The sequence below is a fragment of the Anolis carolinensis genome, chromosome 4 (genome assembly GCF_035594765.1).
Source record: "Anolis carolinensis isolate JA03-04 chromosome 4, rAnoCar3.1.pri, whole genome shotgun sequence".
In the NCBI taxonomy this organism is placed as follows: Eukaryota; Metazoa; Chordata; class Lepidosauria; order Squamata; family Dactyloidae; genus Anolis; species Anolis carolinensis.
The window spans coordinates 92726661-92749355 of record NC_085844.1 but is presented as its reverse complement, the minus strand read 5'-3'; the positions used below and the strand labels follow the sequence as shown (position 1 = coordinate 92749355).

At 36.4% G+C, this 22695-nt stretch overlaps 1 protein-coding gene across 2 annotated transcripts in view; it reads left to right on the top strand.

Moving 5' to 3' along the window:
- Positions 1-22695, top strand: part of stxbp3 (syntaxin binding protein 3) — a 45370-nt gene that overhangs the window by 20181 nt on the left and 2494 nt on the right. The window contains exons 5-18 of one of the 2 annotated variants that reach the window (XM_008115041.3): positions 2662-2740; positions 3864-3964; positions 5493-5641; positions 6435-6525; positions 7155-7279; positions 10356-10460; positions 13323-13380; positions 13745-13810; positions 15196-15273; positions 15525-15663; positions 17797-17903; positions 19437-19535; positions 20741-20826; positions 20976-21124. In XM_008115041.3, coding sequence (XP_008113248.2) covers positions 2662-2740; positions 3864-3964; positions 5493-5641; positions 6435-6525; positions 7155-7279; positions 10356-10460; positions 13323-13380; positions 13745-13810; positions 15196-15273; positions 15525-15663; positions 17797-17903; positions 19437-19535; positions 20741-20826; positions 20976-21124 — 1432 coding nt within the window. Of the gene's footprint in view, positions 1-2661; positions 2741-3863; positions 3965-5492; positions 5642-6434; positions 6526-7154; positions 7280-10355; positions 10461-13322; positions 13381-13744; positions 13811-15192; positions 15274-15524; positions 15664-17796; positions 17904-19436; positions 19536-20740; positions 20827-20975; positions 21125-22695 lie in introns of both variants that reach the window. The other variant, XM_003223598.4, reaches the window with a different exon arrangement.

Genomic DNA, 22695 nt, shown 5'->3' with positions numbered 1-22695 from the left:
GAATTAATTCCCACTGCTATGACTGGCTTATATAATTTCCCTACATGTATACCTCAGTTGACAAAGTAGAATTATTCCTGGGCTTTACTTTCGTAAAATTTGGTACCAGAGGTAGAAACGTGAAAAGAATAGGGATAATGTGTTGTCAAAGACTTTCATGGCCAGAATCATTGGGTTGCTGTGAAATTTCTGGGCTGTATGTCTATGTTCAAGAAGCATTCTCTCCTGATGTTTCTCCTACATCTATGGCAGGCATCCTCAGAGGTTGTGAGGTCTGTTGGAAACTAGGCAATAAGTGAGGTTTATATATCTCTGGAATGTCTAGGGTGGGAGAACAAACTCTTATCTGTTTGAGGCAGGTGTGAATGTTGCAATTGGCCACCTTGATTAGCACCGAATGGCCTTGCAGCTTCAAAGCCTGGCTGCTTCCTGCCTGGGGGAATCCTTTGTTGGGAGGTGTTAGCTGGCCCCGATTGTTTCCTGTCTGGAATCCCCCCCTTTTTTTTGTAGTGTTGCTCATTATTTACTGTCCTGATTTTAGATTTTTTAAAATACTGATAGCCAAATTTTGTTCATTTTCAACAAAAGATTCCCCTAGGTTTTCAACATGTCAGGATAGCTGGTGAAGCAGGCTAATCTGTTTTCCTCTTTTCTTTTCTTTTCTTTTCTTTTCTTTTCTTTTCTTTTCTTTTCTTTTCTCTCTTTACATATTCATAGTTAATGATTGTGGAAGCAACTATTAATCTTACCTGGTGTACAGAAGCACACACCCAGCTGCAGTAGAATCAACTACAGTAGAATCCCATTATTTCCAGGTCAAACTTTATTGCATTGTTTAGTGTAGACATGTTGTTGCAACCCAATACTAAAAATCTGTCTTTCTCAGGAGGGCATGGAGGAGCAATGGGTTGGGTTTTACCCTTGCATACCAACTAGACTGGCAGAAGCCAACATTATTTTTCAGTTGAGCCGCTAAGCCCCTTTCCCCCTTCTCCAAGCATTTTTAATAGCCTTCCAAACCACCTCGAGCCTTCCTTCCCCATCTTTCCACTACAAAAAGTGTTGCAACTAAACAGAAGACGAGAAAAGGGGTATTCTGGCACATGGGCTTTAGTTTGGGGACCCCTGCTTTAAAGGGAGGGCATATTAATGTAATCTAAGGATATTTTGCTCCTTTTCATTAAAGTAAAACATTTTGATCCCAGTGCAGAAACCCATTTTAACATGTAATGCTAAAACATAGTTTACTGATGCACAGAAATTGTATAATTCTTCCTCCCATCCCATTCTCTTAGCACATATCAGAAAAAAACACATTGGAAGTATCTTGGCTTGCTTTTGAATTCTGTGAGTATGTATAAATTGAGAGCACTAATGTTTTCACATTAAGACAGGATCGTAAACCATGTTTGCCTGTGATTTGCTTAAATTGTATTTTAAATAAATTGTTCTTTGTGAAGATGTGGGGTAGAGGAAGAATCTTTTTATTAATTATATTATTATATTTTAACTATATCTGCTGCCACCAATTTATGGAGATGTGGGGTAGAGGAGGAATCTTTTTATTAATTATATTATTATATTTTTAACTATATCCGCTGCCACCAATTTGTGGAGATGTCAGGCAGAGGGGAATTTATCTTCTTTATTCTTCTTATTTACTTTAGATGGTATCGTAACTTAGTTTTGAATATAGGTGACAGAGACTTGGATATTGAAGAACAAAAACAAGTTTATTTCAGGCACAGAGCTTAGTGGTTACAGTAACTTCTTTAAAGGCACTTAGATGATGGTTGCAAAGTTATTAACTGATCACTTTGGATCTAACTGGGACTTCTTCCCCTTACTACTCAGACTCTACAAATAAACCTAAACAAGTCACCTAACTTGCTTAATTTAACACCACTAGAGATCTGAGTTCCTCTGGTTTCCCTAACTTGGAACCAGTGTCTTCCCTGTGACTAAAAATCACAAACTGTTTTTTAAAACATTCCCTCCTTTTCCTTCCAAACGGCGGTTGGCTCCGCCCTCGTTGCTATGGTAACCTGCCTCAGAATGCTGAGCTGGCTACCATCCCCCTCGCACTGGTAACTAATACTTACCCTTTTAAACATGGTTAAACATGACTTTTAAAACGAAATTAAACAAACATGACATCTATAAATCAAAATAAAAACACACTTCTTTACATTCTTACACTCCTGTCTTTGCTTCATTCTAAATACACTCTTCCAAAATACATACACATATACTTAACCAAGTTGTCGAAGGCTTTCATTGCCGGATTCACAGGGTTGTTGTGTGATATACCTCACAACCTCTGAGGATGCCTGCCAAAGATGTGGGTGAAACGTCAGGAGAGAATGCTTCTGGAACATGGCCATACAGCCCGGAAAACACACAACAACCCTATTTAAGCTTTTACACCCTATGCTAATGGATTCTTTTTGTTTTCTTTGGTTGACTTTGTTTTGGCAAACTGTTTAAAGAAATGTGTGTACATTTGTTTTTAGATTTCAAACTTATTCTGACGTTTTGCCACCTAGTTACTGCTAGATGGTTTTGTGTGGGAGCATTTTAAATGTTTTCATTTACTTTGAAATCAAAACTGTTGTAAAGGGTACTTGTAATTGACTGCAATGTACTATTTTTGTTTTTCAGTCTGTAGATGGTCTTATAAATGACTTTGTAAGTAAATCATCCAGCAAGTACAAAGCAGCATATGTTTACTTTACCGACTGTAAGTATTTATTGACTGAGAATGCAAATGTTTAACTGTGGTCATTTGTTTAGGCTGGACAGTGATGCTTGGATGTTATAATATTCAGGTGTTTATTAAGGTGAAAAGGTAACCTGCTAACAGGTCCTCATATTCTGAAAAGTGATTACAGTATATGCAGTGGCTGCAAACTTGTAATAAGGTAATGAGCTTTGACTTGATGTAATATTAAGGGTGCCACCGCTCTGAGTCCCCATGGGAGATAGAGCGGTATATAAACCAAGTTTGTTGTTGTTGTTGTTGTTGTCATCAGTAACTTGTATGTAAGTTCTCCTTTACGAATGGTAAGATTAACTGTGCTTAGCTTGTGACTCAGTGTCTTGAAGTAGCAGTTCATGTATTTGGAATTTTAATTGACTAAGTTTGTTTGTGAAGGTGGAAGTAAAGTCAGTCCTGGAAAAAAGCTATGACATCCATAAAAGAAGCAAGGAGAAGCCGGGAATAGGAGTTGCTGTTATTTGTTTTGAACTTACATCAGTATGACCTTATATCAGTTAAAACAATAATCAGTTAAAACACTCTTGAAATCTGTAACAGCCTAGAATCGTATAGTCTAAATGTATTAACAGATAAAATAGAATAAATAAATATTAGTACATAATTAATGTTTCCCTCCTCCTTCTGTAGTCAAAATGTTTTTTCAGCTTTCATAACAATATTAATGGCCTTACTCGTCTCCTGCTTTAAAGGATATGTTCCATAATAAGGGTGCCAGCACTGATAAGGATTTGTTTCTAACCTTGTTAGATTTAGTGGTATAAAGAAAAGTGTCAGAATCACGTCATATGAATTAAATAATTTTGAGGTTCGGGTATGACTATCCATGGCCAAATATCTTCATTTGATGTTTTGATTCTCTGTGTTGATGCTTAAAATATAGTTAACCATTATTTCCTAGGCAATGTTCTTTGTAACTCAGAAAACACACAAGAACTGAAAGCAAAATTATTCTTAATGCATTTAACTTGCTGAATTTGAAGTTAATTTTGATAGAACTTGCAAATTTTTGAACCATTTCAAAAAAAGGAAGCTTGCAGTATGTCACTATAGCATAACAATGGGAAAATGTTATTTTTCTTCTCAGTTTGTGATGACAAGCTTTTCAACAGAATGAAATCATCTTGCTCAAAAGCTATAAGGCGGTGCAAAGAAATAAATATAAACTTTTTCCCATATGAATCACAGGTAAACCTAATTTAATGTACTTCTGTTTTCACATGTTGATTTGTCCACTGAAAACAGTATCAGTTTTATATTGTGTAACTTTTGTGTATGCTGCAAAACTGTAGGAGCACAGAAGTAATGCCAAATGTAATACTGAATAGTAAACTCAGCTTCTTGAGAATGTTGCTTTCATTCTGAAACCAATGTTAGCTCATATACCTGTCAAAATATATCTGAAAGCATGTAGGTATTAGACTGGCTAGATCACACTTCCAGTATTTTGTGGTGAGACTTCCATGCTAAGTGTAGCTCCTTTCCCTTCCCCTTGATTAGCAAGACCAGAGTAATTTATGTAAAAAGGCAAAAAAATAACAATTATGGAACTGTTCTGAGATTGCATAATATTTCTGTTAAATTCATTTTATGACATAAAACTAGAGTTGCCTCCAAGAAGATTTTTAATACAGTAGAGTCTCACTTATCCAACATAAACGGGCCGGCAGAATGTTGGATAAGCGAATATGTTGGATAAAAAGGAGAGCTTAAGAAAAAGCCTATTAAACATCAAAATAGGTTATGATTTTACAAATTAAGCACCAAAACATGTTATACAACAAATTTGAAAGAAAGAGTAGTTCATTACACATTAATGCTATGTAGTAATTACTGTATTTACGAATTTAGCACCAAAATATCACGATATATTGAAAACATTGACTACAAAAATGCGTTGGATAATCCAGAACGTTGGATAAGTGAGACTCTACTGTATTTCTTGTCACATAAAGAGAGTCCTAAACTTTCTGAACTGCTCACTTTGGAACAAAGCCAAGACTGGATGACTTTATTGCATAGCAGGTCCAGTACCTTCCTCAAAGGGTTGCACCCCTCCTACTATCCTTTTTCTGGTTGCCAAAGACATTTTTTGTTCAAGCATGCCTTTAGCATTTAAGCAGGAAAACATTTATAAGGATATTATGTTCTTTTTAAAACTTGTGTTTTATTTTTAAAACCATTTGATACTGTTTTGTGTGGTTTAAATTGTTACTGCAAGTATTTTTTAAATTGTTTTGAAAGCTACATTGGACATACAAATACAATAAATAACAACAATGTAACTCTATTTTTGTTCCTGGGTTATAAACGTCATTTCCTAATTGATTCTATCATAAAAACATGGAAAAAGTTAAATTGCAAATACTTTGTCTTTACGGGACATCCTGCAACATTTTGCTCTAGTTTTTCTATGAATATCTCATAGAGACTCTCAACCAATTCAACATAGTTTGTGGCAGCCACAAAAATGAAATTTCTGGAGTATAACAACTACTTTCAAAGTAAATACTTCACAATTAAACAAGAAATAACACTTCCGAACCAGGAACAGAAAAGTTTTCAAATTTTGTTACATAGTGTAATAAACAGAAGTTCACATAGGATTTCTTTTGTGTTTTTAAAAATAAAATGCCAGTTTTAAAGAGGCCCTTGCCTGCCTGTATCACATTCTCAATCTTTTAACAGTCTATAATGAAATTATTTCTTGTCTTAGGTCTTTACTCTTGATGTTCCAAACGCATTCTATCACTGTTACAGTCCCATTGTGGAGAAGGCGAATGAGACTGTAATGGAACAAATAGCTGATCAAATTGTTACTTTATGTGCTACGCTAGAAGAAAACCCAGGTGTGAGGTACAAGAGGTAGGTGTGGAGATTTTATTTTAAACTACTACAGGGGTTCTCAGTGCTGTTGGGATCTCTGATCAATGTGTTGCCTGTTCTAAACTTAAGGAGGCAGCGCATATCCACTGAATATTCAGCAGAAGATTTTAAGGTAATGTACTGTCATTTTTTTTAAATGCAGATAAAGCTGTCTAGTGTGACATTTCAACATGGCTGGTCAATTTGCACCATGCTTGCTCTCCCATTGCGAGGGTATCTACCTGTCCAGCAATATCTTGGGAAGAAGGAATGCATAATATGGCTTGACCAGGAAGTGGAGTTTGGGAACATTCCCTGAACCTGCAGCAACTGGATGCATTTGGACTTTCCCCTTTTTGATTCCTGGTTTTTTTCAGAGAATTTTCTCAGGTCCAACAGTAGAACCCAGAATCCTCCCCACTTCTCTTTCACCTCTCAAATTTCATCAGACTGCTTAAGAAAAACTCAGCAAGGGATAATGTGTGCCGTGCCCCCTTTCTGCAAAAATAGAAGTGGTGGCAGCAGCAAAAAGTGTTGAGTTTGGGAGTCTTTTTGATTTCCAGAAAAAGAAGACTTAACTTATTTTACCTTGTCTATGTGATAGATGGTAGGTGGAAGTTTTGCAAAAATAGGTATTTTTGGAACATGGGTTTAAAATTAAACATATTACATTTATGCAGGGAAATGATTGCACAAAGTAGATGCTTGATAAAGCCAGACAAGAAAAACACAGACTATTGTTAAGCTGAAACAAGTAACCTGTTGGTAAAATGTTTGTTTTTGTCCTTTTCAGCAAGCCTTTGGATAATGCTAGCAAACTTGCACAACTAGTTGAGAAAAAGCTTGAAAATTATTACAAAATGGATGAACGAGGCAAAGTGAAGGTAGAGTGAAATGTTAATTTACTTTGAGAAAGTTGGAATAAGAAAGACCTCTGGAGTAGTATCCACATTTTGGATTTCTTGTTATTGTTGGGAAATGCTATCACCACAGAGAATCTTACCAAAGCATTTAGGAATGTACTATTTGGAAAACAGGTAATAATTCACCTTTGAATTATTGAATTGAATTGTTAAAACTGCAAATGAATAAACAAGCTACAAAATCTGCACTGAATAGAAAGCTACTAGTATTATCAAACTCACCAAGTTACTTTCAATTAAATCTTCTTTGGCCACAGTGGGATTTAATATGCCATTTCTACAGTGTGGACTCCTTTGAAGAAATCCAAAAGATTTCTATGTGAAGCAAAGTATCTGATTGTCCTTGATAAAGACTTTAACTGGCATAAATTAGTTTAGGGAGTTACAATTTTGATTCTGCTGGAAGGAACTGTATCTTTTAAATATTGGTTTTATGACTTCCATTTTCTGGCGCTTAGCTTTCTTTATAAAGAGCTGTAAAAATAAATCTTGCATACAGGTTGAATAAAACTATATATTAAAAATATTGAGAGCTCTTCATCCTTCTGTTTTATTTGCCTAAAAGCTGGATATTATCTGATTTTTAAAAGGGCAAAACCCACTCCCAGCTATTAATTATTGATCGTGGCTTTGATCCAGTATCAACTGTGCTTCATGAACTCACCTTTCAAGCAATGGCCTATGATCTGCTACCAATTGAAAATGATACATACAAGCAAGTATAACTTTATTTAGACCTTTTTTGAATACATGTTCATATAATCACGCAGAAACTTCAAGATGAGAAATTTTGGGACATTGTAAGCGGAAATAATAGACTAAATCCTAGCATTAATCTCAACGCATTAAACATAGGCTCAATGGATGTAGTGGAATTTACCTCTACATGGTTTCACTAGTCAGTAATTGTTTCAATAGATTCATTGAAGTAGGAATTAACCCAGTTGTATTCAGGCTAATGTCTGCTGCTTGTGGTCTTCTCTTCCTTGGAAACATGTGAATAATCTAGTTTAAGCAGATAATTCACTAGAGATAGTTGAAATTCTTGCATCTATCATTCTTAGTTTCTCAATGATTTAAAAAAATACTAAGCTGCTATTCATAAAGACACTTGCCAATGAGTAAGTGATAAAATGAGACTGACATCTGAATAACAATTTGTGAGATTCTGTTTCACAGGGTAGAGCTTGAGCGCACTTCTGGTTAGAACTTTAAAGTTACTAGTATATTTTTATTCCAAACAATACTTGGGACTCCACAACTCCTCTATTTTTTTCTATTTTGCTTATCTTCATGTTAGTATATATGTAAGCATGCTCAAACTGCCCTCGTCATGCTGGTTCTACACTTAAAATGCCAGCTTGTTATTTGCAAATCAGTACACGCTATCCCTGTTATGCTGCTGGAAATCTTAGGACTTGGAAATGAATAGTTACAAGTAACACAGCTCCTAGTTTATCTTATTTAGTAAAATTTATTCATTGAAGCGTTTACAATAATTTATTTATTTATTTATTTATTTACAACATTTATACCCCGCCCTTCTCACCTGAGGGGACTCAGAATAATCTACCTTCTATCCAGAGACTGCAGGGCAAAAAGAATGCAACAGAGCCACCCTTTCAAAAATTAAAAGTAAGGTAGCAAGTTACTTGTTTCTTTGTAATTGGTTTCTTTTTAACTATTGCAACAAGTAATTGAGCAGATGACATTTAAAAAGTAACTCTCAGAGCTACTTGTTAAACGAAGCATGAGTGTTCCCCCATTCAGAAAGACACTTACAATTCATTGTCAGTTGGCTGGAGAGTACCTTTCCACAGCATAACTTAAAATAATGTTCAATTAAGCTTTATTTATTGGAGCAAAAATTCTAATAAAATCTATTTTAGCCTTGCTTTGTCTCACTTTGACTAACCATAAAATACCAAGAACCAGCAATTAGTATTTGTAGTTTATTTATAGATTTCTACAAGAGTCCAACTTTCAAAGTAAATACAGAAGATGGAGTATCGAATGCATTCAGCCACAGAAAATCCTTACTTGGTAGCTGATTCCCTCTTCGATAATCCAGCCATGAACTAACATCTCATTTTTTCCCCTCTTACATTTCTACTGCTTTCTGGTTGAATCAATTTATGTGAGTTTCTATACCTATAAATAGTGTTTTGTGGTATAGCACTAGTACTCTGTAGTAATCCTTTAGTTAGTAGGTATCTGCTTAATAAAAGTATGTACTGCTAAGCATGTTATAGTTAATGTGTAAACTAGTTCATCCCCATATCTTTTTTGTTATTGCATGTGAAGTCAATATTTAGATTATTTCCCAGTGGTAAAATGAAAAAGTTTCTATAACTTTGAGGATGTGAAGAAACTGAATCAACATCAAAGTTGCTTTATGTATAATTAGAATACACAGAGAAGGATTAGAAAGTAAAAGCATGAAGCAAACAAACTTGATACTTAGCTTATTAGTCTATAATATTTTCATACATTGCAGTCTGGCTAAATATACCTTATTTCACCGATTCTAAGATGCATCCCCCTAAAAAAAAATTGAGGCTAAAGGATAAATTGGCAATATTCTCCATTTGGAGTTGTTGTTTGTAAAAGAGGGTCAGAAATGCCAGCGGTGGCTGAGAGTGGGAGAGAAGTCATCAAGCTTCACCCGGATCTCTCAGCTGGATTTCCCCATTTTCTTTGCTTCTTTTATTCCCCATCTTTCAGCTAGTTTTCTTTATCTTCAGCTGCCTTGATTCCAATCTCTGTAAAGTCAATTGTTTCTTTAAGGAAAATATTTTCACCCTAAAATGGAAGCTCAAAAAAGGCAGGGGTGCGTCTTGGAATTGATAGCATCCTAGATTCGGTGAAATACAGTATATGCATCTTTTCAGCCTAGCCTGTGCATGTTTACTAGGAAGTCAAATCCACTGATGTTGAAGGGATTTATTTCTTAGTAAGTATACTTTTATTTATTCTAAACTGGAGATGGAGATGGACAAAGTATGGCACTGAAGTCAAATAGCCTTCCCCAGAGCAGTTTTTGTGTCTCTTGACTTCTCCAGATGTAATCCTCCTTCATTCTTCTAAGAAAGGCTGAGTTGCCCTGAGCTTGGAATGTTAGCATTGAACATTAATTTGCTAATGCTGATTGCTTGAAATTGCAAGGTTAATTTTCCTGTTAATTAGTGAAACAGCTGAACTCATCAAATCCCATTCATTTGGTGCTTGTTAATATTCAGAACAAGCTAAAGGGGTTTTGTGTGACTCACTGAAAAAGTTATGTAGGTGAAAAGTAGAAAGTGGGACAGGTGACAGGAAAATGAGCGGAGGAAATAAATGGCAGTGAGGTTTAAGGTAAACCTTTCACCTAAGTATTCAGGTTTTCAGTGCTGTGCAATCAATAAGCATCATGAGAATACAGAGACTGCAACTTGCCACAAATGATAATATAATATTGATTCCTCTTCTCCTGAGGCCCTTCTGTCTTAATTCTGACTGACAGCGTGAGAGCCATCCTCAAATAAAGTATATCAGCCTCAAATAATTTGTCAAATGGTAGCTATTTTTACATTTTAAGGAGGCAGGGAATTGGCTCCCAAACCTACTGCAGTTACTTATTTTTGTTCTAGGAAGAACAGTCTTGGTTGTGTACTTTGTTACCAGATTCTTGATACAGAAGGAATTATATATGTGTTTCCCCTATTGTAGCAAATAAGTGTCTGTGCAAGAAATATTCTACACATTCACATATGTCAACTACAGTTAATAACTGATTTATTTTCTAAATATAGGTATAAAACGGAAGATGCAAGTGGGAAAGAAAGGGAAGCCATCCTAGAGGAAGATGATGACCTCTGGGTGAAAATTCGACATAAGCATATTGCAGATGTATTGGAGTATGTGTGACTTAATCTCTTTTGCTGTTTCCCAAAAATATGTGATAATTATTAAATCACTCCGGGGAGTGGAGTGAGCACCCGCTGTCAGCTCCAGCTTCTGCCAACCTAGCAGTTCAAAAACATGTAAATGTGAGTAGATCAATAGATACCGCTCTGGCAGGAAGGTAACAACGCTCCATGCAGTCATGCTGGCAACATGACCTTGGAGGTGTCTACGGGCAACACCGGCTCTTCGGCCTAGAAAGATGAGCACCAACCCCCAGAGTCGGACACGACTAGACTTAACGTCAGGGGGAAACCTTTAACCTAGATGTGGTCTAAGTCCTCATGTTTTTGTTGTTTAAAATAGTATTTATCTCGATGTAGATAAATACTGAAGATATATAGAATATGTTATGTTATATTCTATATAGCTCTTTAGTTAGATTATCTAGAAAAGCAAGTATGAGAGACTTACAGGTTACTTTTCTAAATCATTACGATGTTGCTTATCCAAGTAGGTTATTCCTATATATTTATTTATTGGCTAGAAAAATTTTATAAATTTCTGTAACAAAATTCTTTGCCCCCACCATCTGTGTTTAGACATTCCTGAGGCTATTTCATCTTTTATCTAAAGCAGAATTTTCCCAACATTCTATTTTGATAACACACTTTTTAGATTTGCATCATTTTATGACACAGTAATTCAGTTTTCTCAGAAACACATAGATACATTGTGTCTCCGTACATTTTGTTATTACAATTTATTTCATGAAAATATTTCATTTATATTTTCAAAATATATGATTTGTAAGATAAAAATATTATTGTCATTTTTGTCATTAAAAAAATAATTTTATTAAGATTTTCAAAAAGTATACATATTTAAAAAGATGGGGAGGGGGTCATTTAAGGGTAAGGGAGTGAATAGGGAGAGATGGGGAAAATGAGTAAGTTGAGGATTTGGGAAAGAGAGAGATGGATTTAGGATTTGGGGGGGAAGGGAAAGAGAAGCAAAGGGGAAAAGAAGAGGTAAAGGTATTACAGAGGGGGGTAAAAGGGGTATGATGGGGGGGGTCCGAAAAGGTGGCGAAGTGGATGGGAGGGAGGGGTTTGTTTGATGTTCCATCCTTTTCGTCATGAGATTTTTATCATTCTTAGTCCATTTCTGTTGTTTTCCTGGTTGTTTTCATCACTTTCCATTCAGAGTCCTCAGTCTATTGTACTTCTTCCTTACATTTTTTCATATAGTCTTCAAACTGTCCAGTCCGTTTTCTTTATGGGTTGTCCTCTGTTCTCCTTCAGCAAAAAAGTTAGTCTATCCATATCATGAATTTCCTCCATTTTTTTCCTTCCATTGTTCTTTTGTTGGTATCTCTTGTGTTTTCCACTGTCTTGCAAAAGTTATTCTTGCTGCTGTGTTTATCTAAGTTAGTAGAATATCTTCATTTAAATTAAAGTTTGTTTCCATGTCCGTTAGTCCGAGTAGATAATATTCTGGTTTCATTGGGAAAGACTTTTAAAGTATTTTTTGAGATTCTGTATGTATTATTTTCCAAAATCACCAGATATGATCATATGAGCCAATAATGGCTTACATTTCCAACAGTTACTTTGTATATTTTTGTATATTATACCTAATTTCTTTGGTGTTATGTACCATCTGTGGAACATTTTCATCCAATTCTCTTTCAAGGCCATTGCATAGGTATATATTTTTTTCCTTCCATTTCCCCCCATTCTTCTAAGTTAATTGAATGTCCAATATTTTTTGCCCATTTTATCATACATTTTTGTTCTCTTCTGTTTCTGTTGACCATTCTAATAATTTGTTATAGATTTTTGTTATTTCCTTTTTCTCATTCTGAAGAATCTTGTCCCAAAATTTTCTATGCTACTAAATCCAATTTTATTGTCTTTCATATATAATTCCCTTTTGGGGCATACTGGAACCATGAGAGATTTCTATATTTTTGCTTTATATCTTCTTGATTTCTTAATTGGTATCCAGCATTCTTTTTAATCAGAATTTCTTTATACGTGGACCACTTCGACCAACCCAGGAGTTTACTATTATTTGCTTTAAGGGGAGATATCCACATTGGTGTTTTTTCATACATATATTTTTGTATGTTCCCCATATTTTAATTAGTGATGATCTGGCAAAGTGGTTGCCAATTTTTTTCCCCACCTTTCTTTTGTTGTACCATAAGTATGCATGCCAGCCACGTCTCAGATCAAAACCCTCTAGATTCAGAATATTTTCTTTATTTAAATTTGACCAATCTTTTAGCCATGCCAACACACAGGCTTCAAAGTATAACTTGAGGTTAGGAAGTCCAAAATCTCCCCTATTTTTAGTATCAGTCATTATCATTTAGTATCAGTCAGTATTTATTTCTTGGCTTTTTGCCTTTCCATATAAATTTAGAAAGATCTTTGTTCCAATCATCGAACACTTTGGAATTTCTAATTATCGGCAAATTTTGAAATAAATATAACATTTTCGGTAGTATATTCATCTTTACTACTCCTATTCTTCCCAATAGGGATATATTTAAATTTTTCCATTTCTGTAAGTCATTTCTAATTTCCTTCCATTTCGAGTAATAGTTATTCTCTAATAATTGTGTGTTCTTTGCCGTTAGCCATATTCCCAAATATTTGATTTTTGTTGTCACTATTTTTGTCATTTCTTGTTACGTTTGTGTAACACACTAACCTGTTGCGACACACAGTTTGGAAAGTTCTGATCTAAACGTTTAAGCCAGTTAACGTTTAAAGCATTGTGGTTCATTAAGCAGACAATGCCCTAGAAATGTACTTCTGCTTATTTTGAATTTAGAATTATTCACAAGACATTTAATTATATTTCAGGGAGATACCCAAACTTATGAAAGAAGTTTCTTCAAAAAGGAAGGCAACAGAAGGGAAGGTAAGAACTTATCTTAAAATAGCATCAAATATTCTTTTAAGGTACTTTCTGCTGTGTATCATTTTAAAAGTTGATCAGCAATTTGATACATAATGGATTTGGAAGTAAGATGTATTGAAATTCAGATGGAGTGAATTATTCTACATTGGATTCTTCATTGGTATTTACAAGAACAGTACATGTACAGTGCCACTTGTAAGCATATTTCCTGTAATGTTTCTTTCTTCCATGTAAGTGCAATAGATTGCAGTCCTAGTAGACTTCCCAAAGCTCATGATCATAAGTTTTCATTAAGTGTAGCAAACATTGAAAGGTGTGTTGACTGTGATGTATTTTGAGACTGAACTTTTGAACTATTTTTCAGCAAACTTTAAGTAATCTGGCTCAACTCATGAAAAAAATGCCATACTTCCGCAAACAGATTACAAAGGTAAGAAGAATGTTAAACTGTCCTGTGCTGTGTTGATATAGTGTGAGTTTTTAATTTTTTTTAAAAAAAAAGATTGTATCTATCCTCTGGCTGGGTATAAAGGTGCAAACCACCATTATATTGGCTGAACAGTGCTCCTCTTCACACATAAATATTGGAGACCATGTTGAATGGCTGGGATGATAGACTCACTTTCATCGAGGGTCACATCAGCCTTTATGGTTGCTTTCGAAGGGCCATTGAATCCATGGATGGAAAATCCATGGATACAGAGGGCCAACTATAAGATTTGTTTACATGGCCAAGTTTTAGTTTTTACCTAGTTTGGGTCCCCAGATGTTATTGAACAACAACTCCCATCACTTTTGATTATTTGTCACGAGGACTGGAATAACGGGAATGGCAACCCAATAGCACTTGGGGCTCTGAGGTTGGGGAAAGCTAAAAGGCTATTTTAAAGTCAAACATCATATCCTCAAGCCTTGTATCTAAATGCAAACCCCACTATCCCGATTAAACAAGCCAAACTGCAGCCTTCCAAATGTCACTCCCATCAGCTCTAGTCATGATTTCTAATTATGAGGAAATGCAGGAGTTGTTGTCCAGCATCTGGAGGGCCACATACAACGACATGGTGGGCCGGATTCAGTACATAGGCCTTGAGTTTGACCCATGCACCCTATGGACTTTGATTCTCCACTAGCAGAGGCTAGTATTGTATTTTACCCAAAATCTTTCATCTTGCCACAGATCTGGAGGTAATTTTGGGCCCAAACTAAAATTTTGATAAATCTTGGACTTCAGCAGAGCTGATTTTAAAACAGCAGGGGTTTTAAAAGGAACCTTCTCTTCTTATTAATCTCCAACATATGGGCATCTTGAAAGTGTTGTTGTTGGTTGTTGTTAATGCTAAACCTAATGAATTTGTCCTAAACTTTATGTGTATATGTGTGTATTGTATTGTACATACCAAAGATGAAAATAATACTGAAGCTGCCAATTCAACATCTATATTGTAATGTCATGACTTCCAGTCAGCCCTAAGCATGTTTTATTCAGACTTATTTCCCTCTCAGTTCATGAGATGTACTCTCTTCTGTTAGGATTACAGCTCTTAATAACTTACATTATGTTTGGATGTAGTTATTGTTCTTGTCAAGGTAAAAGTGATGTAAATAAATAAAATAAAATGATAAGAAAATCAGGTTTAACTGCGTTGTCAAATCTTGTGTCTTACCAAATGTGAACTATGATTCTTAAGGATAACCCACAGAATATAAGTTTGGATGTATTAAACGATTCTACTCAATAGTGACTCTAGAATTGGACACTTTCTCTTCCTGTGTCATGATTATGAACACATCTTTGCTTCTGTTTTGCAGCAGGTAGTGCACCTGAACATAGCAGAAGATTGCATGAATAAGTTTAAGAATAATGTAGAAAAGCTGTGCAAAGTTGAACAGGTATGTGAAACATTCCACTATACATTGCTATTTGGTCCAGAGAAATACTAGTAGCATTGTAACAACAGAGGTCCCATTGGCTACTCTCTGAGGATAAAGTAACACTTTGCTTGGTGATTATTGGTGGCACATCTGGCCAACATAGCAACTGCTGTCATGTTTCTATCAAGGCCAAATGTAGACTGTGAAAGCAATGTAGCTGAATTTGTGGAATGGTTACTTCAATTTAAGACTGTTTCCCTCATGGCTAGGATTTGGCTCTAGGAGCAGATGCGGAGGGGCAGAGAGTGAGAGACTCCATGCAGGTCCTTCTTCCAGTGCTCCTCAACAAAAACCATGACAGCTATGATAAGATCAGAGCCATCCTTCTCTATATCTTCAGCACAAATGGTAAGGTTTAAAGAGCCTACTAGAACTTTTTATCCATATTTAATACTGTAAATGTTGTTGGGTGGTAATTTTCAAAAGGAAAAAGCATTCAAAAAGGTAAATCAGCAACAACAGCAGTAGCAGCAGTTCAACAGATCAGAAGCTTCTAGTGCCAGCAGTAGAGTTATTGAACGTTAGCGATTCAGGAGCAGAGTCAAGCTTTAAAAAGTAATATAACACTTCATTCAAAAAATTACATAACTAGATAGGAAAGTTAGGGCATAACTATCTAACTAATTTACAGCAGACATCTTATCTCTCTTCATGCTCACAGGAGAAGAACAAAATGGAGGACTTGGGGACTTGCTATATGCCCAGACAAAGGCATGTTCCTGAGAAGTATCAGTCTAACAAGAAAGGTGATAGGAGGAGAGAAAGGAAGACAGGCAGACAGAGAGGTCAATGGTGGAAGGGCCTTTTCCCTGCCAACTAATTCATCTCCTAGGTCCTTGATGAGGACTACAATCTTGTGCAGGATGTGGCTGAGTACCAGCAAATATTCCACATGCTGTACCTTGCCATATATACAGTGTTCCCTCACTTATTGTGGGGGTTAGGTTCCAGGACCACCTGCAATAAGTGAAAATCCGTAAAGTAGGGACACTATATTTTAATATTTATACATTATTTTAGTAGTTATGCACTATTTTAAGTTTTTATCAACCAATTGCCTGTTGATAAATCACCTCCCTCTCCTCCCGTTGCCGCTTGGGCTCCTTTTCTCTCCCTTTGGCTTCTCCTTCCTCCCTTCCTTAGGCTGTAAATTGTAATTTTTTAATGATTTATAAAGGTCTTTTAGAGTTTATTGAAAAACCGCGAAACAGTGAATCCGCGAAAAGTGAACCACAAAGTAGTGAGCAAACACTGTATTTGCATATATGGCAACCTCATTTATAAATCAGGGGCAGTCCTTCTGGGTTGAAATTATGGATTTTGATAGGACCTGGGGATTAAGTTGAGGGTCATTTCATGGAGAGGAGACAATATCAGCTGCCCCTGGTTTCCATCACCACCATCATTTTTTCACCCAAGCTGTTCAGAAAGGCCAGAAATGGCACCACAATGGCAAGAACAAAGGGGTCGGCACCTCTCTTAGGTTATCCTAGGACAGACTAAGCTCTTACCTTTTGCCACTCTGCTCAGAGAAGGTACGAGTTAAAATACAATACTTGGACTGACAATTAGATAAGTCATCTCAGTTTTTTGAGGTTGGTTTTTTAACTTAAACTTAGATTTATACACATATACAGTATGTTATATTGCAAATATGTCATAAGCTTACTTGCTCACAATTACTAATTTACATTGAGAGAAATTGTGCAAGAGCTTGAAGATGTGCCTCCATGGAGCTATAGAACTGCTTAGACCATGTTAAAGAGTTGTTTTCTTGGATTTTAAGTATATAAGTTAACTAAGTTGTAGTCCTGAACCCAGTGGGCTACCTTTTGAATAGCTATGGTAATGTATTGTTTATGATTATAGAGGGAAAGTTCCCCTTCCCCTCTTCTCTAGAGTGCCCTGTAATCTCTGAAACGTCTTTCGGAAGGTTTGAGGAGGCTGAAAAACTTAGAAGGAAGAAGAATTGGGAAACGACTTTTCAACAAATTTTCTGAAAACTACTACTTTAATCTTAATGATCTAAGGTCAGCATTAGGCCACTGCCTTCTCTCTCTGTTGGCCTCTGGCAGACAGCCACACATTGTTTACTGAGAGCCCCTTGAGGCATTTTGAGAAGCATGGATGTCAACTGGGAGGAAGGAAAGGGAACTATTGAATCTTCCTTTAGTTAGTTAACTTGGGATCCAATCCATTATGTTCAGAAAAAGGTTTTCTTATTGCAATTATATTGCTGAAGAGATTGGATGGGACCTTTGTGCATCCCAAAAATCTTTTCTGTGGGATTTTCCAGTCCTGGAACAGATTTTAAGGGCACTTAGGGATCTGCAGGTAGCCCTATGCTCTCAATCCTGCTGATGGACCTCCTTCCATCAGCAGAACAACATTGTTGAATCCCTCTCCTTTGAAACCCCTCATGTATAAATATCACCAATGTACTAATTCCAAATATTACATTTATTTTTAAATACTGAAAAGGAACTACTCAAGAGACCTTGGACAAGCTGATCCAAAAAGTACAGATAGAAAATGATAGCGACATGATCAAAAATTGGAAGCACCTTGGTGTACCTATTCTCACCACAGTAAGGATTGCATTTTTTTTCTTGGGCAGTTTCATGCTAACTCTTTCTGTCTTAGCTATAATTAAAATACCATGCTTGTTTTTCTAGGGTCTGCTCTCACTTTCATCTCTGCCATTTGGGTTTCATGCTTCTCTTGGTTTTTGCTTGAAACCATCAACAAAGTAGTTTTCTTTCTAAAACCCCAGATATTAAAATGGGGTTGATTTATGCAACTTCAATCAATATTGTGCAAATTGCATGATATAATTGTGGATGGAATAGATTAGTGAAAATGTATACCAGGCTATTATTCAAGTTAATAGCATTTAATGTGATTATCATATTATACTAATAATTAATGTTCATAAAAGATTTTGGAATGTGTTAAAAGTGCTTCACATAAAATGTATTTGGGTTGTTGTATGTTTTTCCGGGCTGTATGGCCATGTTCCAGAAGTATTCTCTCCTGACGTTTCGCCCACATCTATGGCAGGCATCCTCAGAGGTTGGCAGGCAACCTCTGAGGATGTCTGCCATAGATATGGGCGAAACGTCAGGAGAGAATACTTCTGGAAGATGGCCATACAACCTGGAAAACATACAACAACCCTGTGATCCCGGCCATGAAAGCCTTCAACAACACATAAAATGTATTTGATTGATTTTATTAGAAATAAACTCGACAACTTTTTAACATCCCTGTCAAATACACCTATAAAATTACCCAAATTCCTATTGTTTTTATTATTCTTTTATGAATTATGTAGGACTCCAATAATGCTATGTAACGAAATTTGAAAAATCTTCTGTTACTGGTTTGAAAGTGTTATCTCCAGTTTAATTGTGTGGCACTTACTTTGAAAGTAGCTGTTATACTTCAGAAACTTCAATTTGGTGGCTGCCACAAACTATGTTAAATTGGTTGAGAATCTATGAGATATTCATTGAAAAAGTAGAACAAAATGTGCTGCAAGATGTCCCACAAAAACAATGTTTTTGCAGTTTTAGAAACACTTCTCGTGTTTTTATTGATAGAACCAATTAGGAAATGACTGTTATAACCCAGGAACAAAATCATATTATATAGTGTTATTGGACCCGGAATTCTATGCTTATATCAGTCTTGTATCTATAGTAAGATATATATCTGTTTATCTCTCTAGAGGGATAATGGGAGATGGACAATTAATAAATTGTAAGGTCAAATATGGAGATATTTCTTAACTGTTTTCTATATATAATAATATCACTTCTTATGCATTTTCTTTCATAGCAGCCAAGGTAATCAGAAAACATTAAATTCAAAGAATAAGGCTGTAATGTTTAAGCAAGCCCCAGGCTATTATAAGGGGCCTAGATTTATGTGAAGCGAAGCAAATAATTAGTGAAATGCTATTTTAGCTGGCTCACAAAGTACCAGTTTTCTATAGTGTGACTTCATGTATTATGCTCGCATGTCTGGTTTTCTTCAGCTGTATCAGATCTCAGATCTGTGTTTTTTGTTTTATGATACCATTTGCTTTTTAAAAGACAGAGTTATCTTTGGCTTTTTAGTCCACATCACAACAACGCAAATCATCCAGGAGGAATCGCTCTTCAGAAGAAACATATCAGCTTTCTAGATGGACACCAATGATTAAGGATGTCATGGAGGTAATATTTCCACAAGACACTACTTAGAGAATATTTCAGGCGCCCTCCTACAGTTACATATAAGAACATTTAATTCATGTCTATTTTAATTGCATTCATACCATAGACTTTTTACTCCAACTTGTTTTCTGGAGGGAAAAAAACCCTGTCTTGCATATAAGTGCAATCTATTCTTGATTCATCTATTCATTTATTATAGAGAATCCCACAATGTCATGCAATACCATTAATTTAAACAATTTCAGACAATAAGAAAGATGTTGGGAATTCCCAGGGTGTTAGCCCTTTTTGGAAAAAATATGAAAACGAAAGCTGTCAGAAATTAGCCTTTATTTAGTAAAGGTGTACTTCAACTTCTCAGTGTTGCTTTTCCGAGTTCTCTTGTGGACTCCAAGAAAGGTGGCGGTTGAAAGTTATAAACTTAAAAGTGTAATGATGGATTGTCAGTTCTATGTGCATGCGGCACCTGAAAAGTTAGGATGAAGAAGCATGGCTGGAGATTAGATGAGGAAGTGTGTGAGAGAAAGAGCAGGAGAGAGTAGAGGCTGAGAAAATATAACCAAAGGCTACAAGGAAGAGACCACGGTCTATATGCAAGATATTTATAACCATGTATTTGAAGGGATGGTAAGAGGGATTTGGATGAAGGAAATAAATTGAAGGATTTTACATGCAAGTGTTGATGTTCTTTGGGCCCGTGAAAGGTAGGAATTCAAGCTGAAAAGACACTCACATGTTGCATTGCTCCTTTGAGAAGGTGCCCCCAGAATACCTCAGCCAGAATTCAGTATTGAAGTCCCAGGCCATTACACTGGGTCTTTTAAGCTGCACCATATCTGCAATAGGCTTGGGTTCACATTTTGTGTAGCAGCTGAGAAGTTCTACATCAATTAAATCAACAGATAAGAATTGTATGCCTCCTTTCAGAATGATTGGCTGCAGTCTCTCATTCAGTGTTTCACATAAGAAAATCCATAGTTAATATGAATCAGGTTCTAATGAGCAGTGATTTCTCCATTTTCCAGAAAGAAAGCTTATTCTTGAAAAACCTAAGTTCCATGTCTTTGTTAATGTGTCTCCATATTTCACCCAGGAGGTTTTTGATGGCCTATTCAGATACCATATCTGCATGGCAGTCAGGAGAAATTGGAGAGCTCTGATTAAATGCCACTTTAGTTAGCTAAAAAGAACTATTTTTCTTTCAGGACACTATAGAAAATAAGCTTGATTCAAAAGAGTGGCCTTATTGTTCTCAGTGTCCTGCGCCCTGGAATGGTTCAGGAGCTGTGAGGTAAGTGATTTAATTTATTTTAGTGATTTTAATTGTGTTTGGATAAAATACGTATAGCTGCTATTTTTATTATTATTACCACTTATAGCTATGAACAACTGGTAGATATGAACAAACTGCATAGTACTTTTTTGTGTTCCGATTTGCAGCGCTCGTAACAAACCCAAAACTAGTCACTTGGATGAGCGGAAGAGTGGATCAAAGCTGATTGTATTTGTCATTGGAGGCATTACATATTCTGAGATGCGCTGTGCATATGAAGTTTCACAAGCCTACAAGTCCTGTGAAGTTATTATTGGTAAGTCCCTTCCCCCCCCCCCCCTCCCAAAAAAAGTTTAGGCAGGATTTCAGTGTATAAACTTGGGTTTGCCTCCGAAGAGGTTGCAAATGCCAGCTTTACTTTCTGAAGATGTAACCAATCAACTAATTACTCATTGCAATTAATGTAATTAATTCTGTATTATTCTACATCTGCATTTTTGCGTACCTCACCATTTTCAGCAATTTCTTGCTTTTAAAATCTTTCCTCTCCCATTATCAATCCACAACTTGTTTTTTTTTCCTTTCATAACACTATGAAACAGAAAAAAATTATGTTCCTGGTTTAAAAGTGTTATTTCCAGTTTAATTGTGTGGTACTTACTTTGAAAGTAGTTATGCTCCAGAAACTTTGTTTTTGTGGCAGCCACAGACTGTTGAATTGGTCGAAACTCAATGAAATATACATTGAAAAACTATAGCAAAATGTGCTGCTGGATGTCCCACAAAGACAAAGTTTTTGCTGTTGAATACACTTTTCCCATGTTTTTTTTTTATGATAGAACAGATTAGGGAATGACATGCATAATCCAGGAACAAAATCATGTTACATAGTGCAATCTTGAGATCTATCTATAAGTCATAATCAAAAAGTTATGAACTACTTAAGGCTTTCAAATTTTTCCCAAAGGAATATCTCCAAGTGTTTTGGCCTACAACTCCCAGAAATCCCAGCCAGTTTACCAGCTGTTAGGAGTTCTGGGAGTTGAAGGCCAAAACATCTGGGATCCACAAGTTGAGAACTACTGTTTTAGAGGAATGATAAGCAACTATGGAAGATTAGGGGAAACCTCGGAGGGTGGAGCCTCCGGTGGTGCAATGGGTTAAGACCTTGTGCTGGCAGGACTCCCGGCCAAAAAGTCAGCGGTTCGAATCTGAGGAGCGGGATGAGTTCCCATCTGTCAGCTCTAACATCCCATGCGGGGACATGAGAGAAGCTTCCCACAGGATGGTAAAACATCAAACATCTGGGCGTCCCCTGGGCTGTGTGCTTGCAGACGGCCAATTCTCTCACACCAGAAGCGACTTGCAGTTTCTCAAGTTGCTCCTGACATGAAAATAACCCCTTGGAGGGCTACCCCCCACATACCTGCTCCCACCAAAAGTAAAAGAAAAACAGGAAAATTGCATCTCTCTTTTTTTGCCCCCTTAAGTGAGATTTTTTACCATATTATTAGATTTTCCAGTTCTCCAGAGGACATTTTGAGATGATTCTTATTTTGGGGGGAAACATTTTGACCTCTAGTGGACCAGTGGACCTTTAAAGATGGATACAATGCTTTTCTCACCTAAGTCATCTTGGGGCCGGGGAGCCTTCTTGGTGGTGGCTCTTCGGCTCGGGAACGCCCTTCCCAGAGAGATCAGACAAGCCCCTTCACTGTCTTCCTTCCGCAAGGAATTGAAAACTTGGTGATTCCTGCAGATCTTTGAGCAGGATTAGTCCTTGGCCCTCCCTTTTGACCCAGCTCAGCACTTTATCCACTTCCTGGCCCCAAACCCTCCTGTTGCACAAGACTTGAATAGCACCTTATAGCTGGCCATCCCAATGTT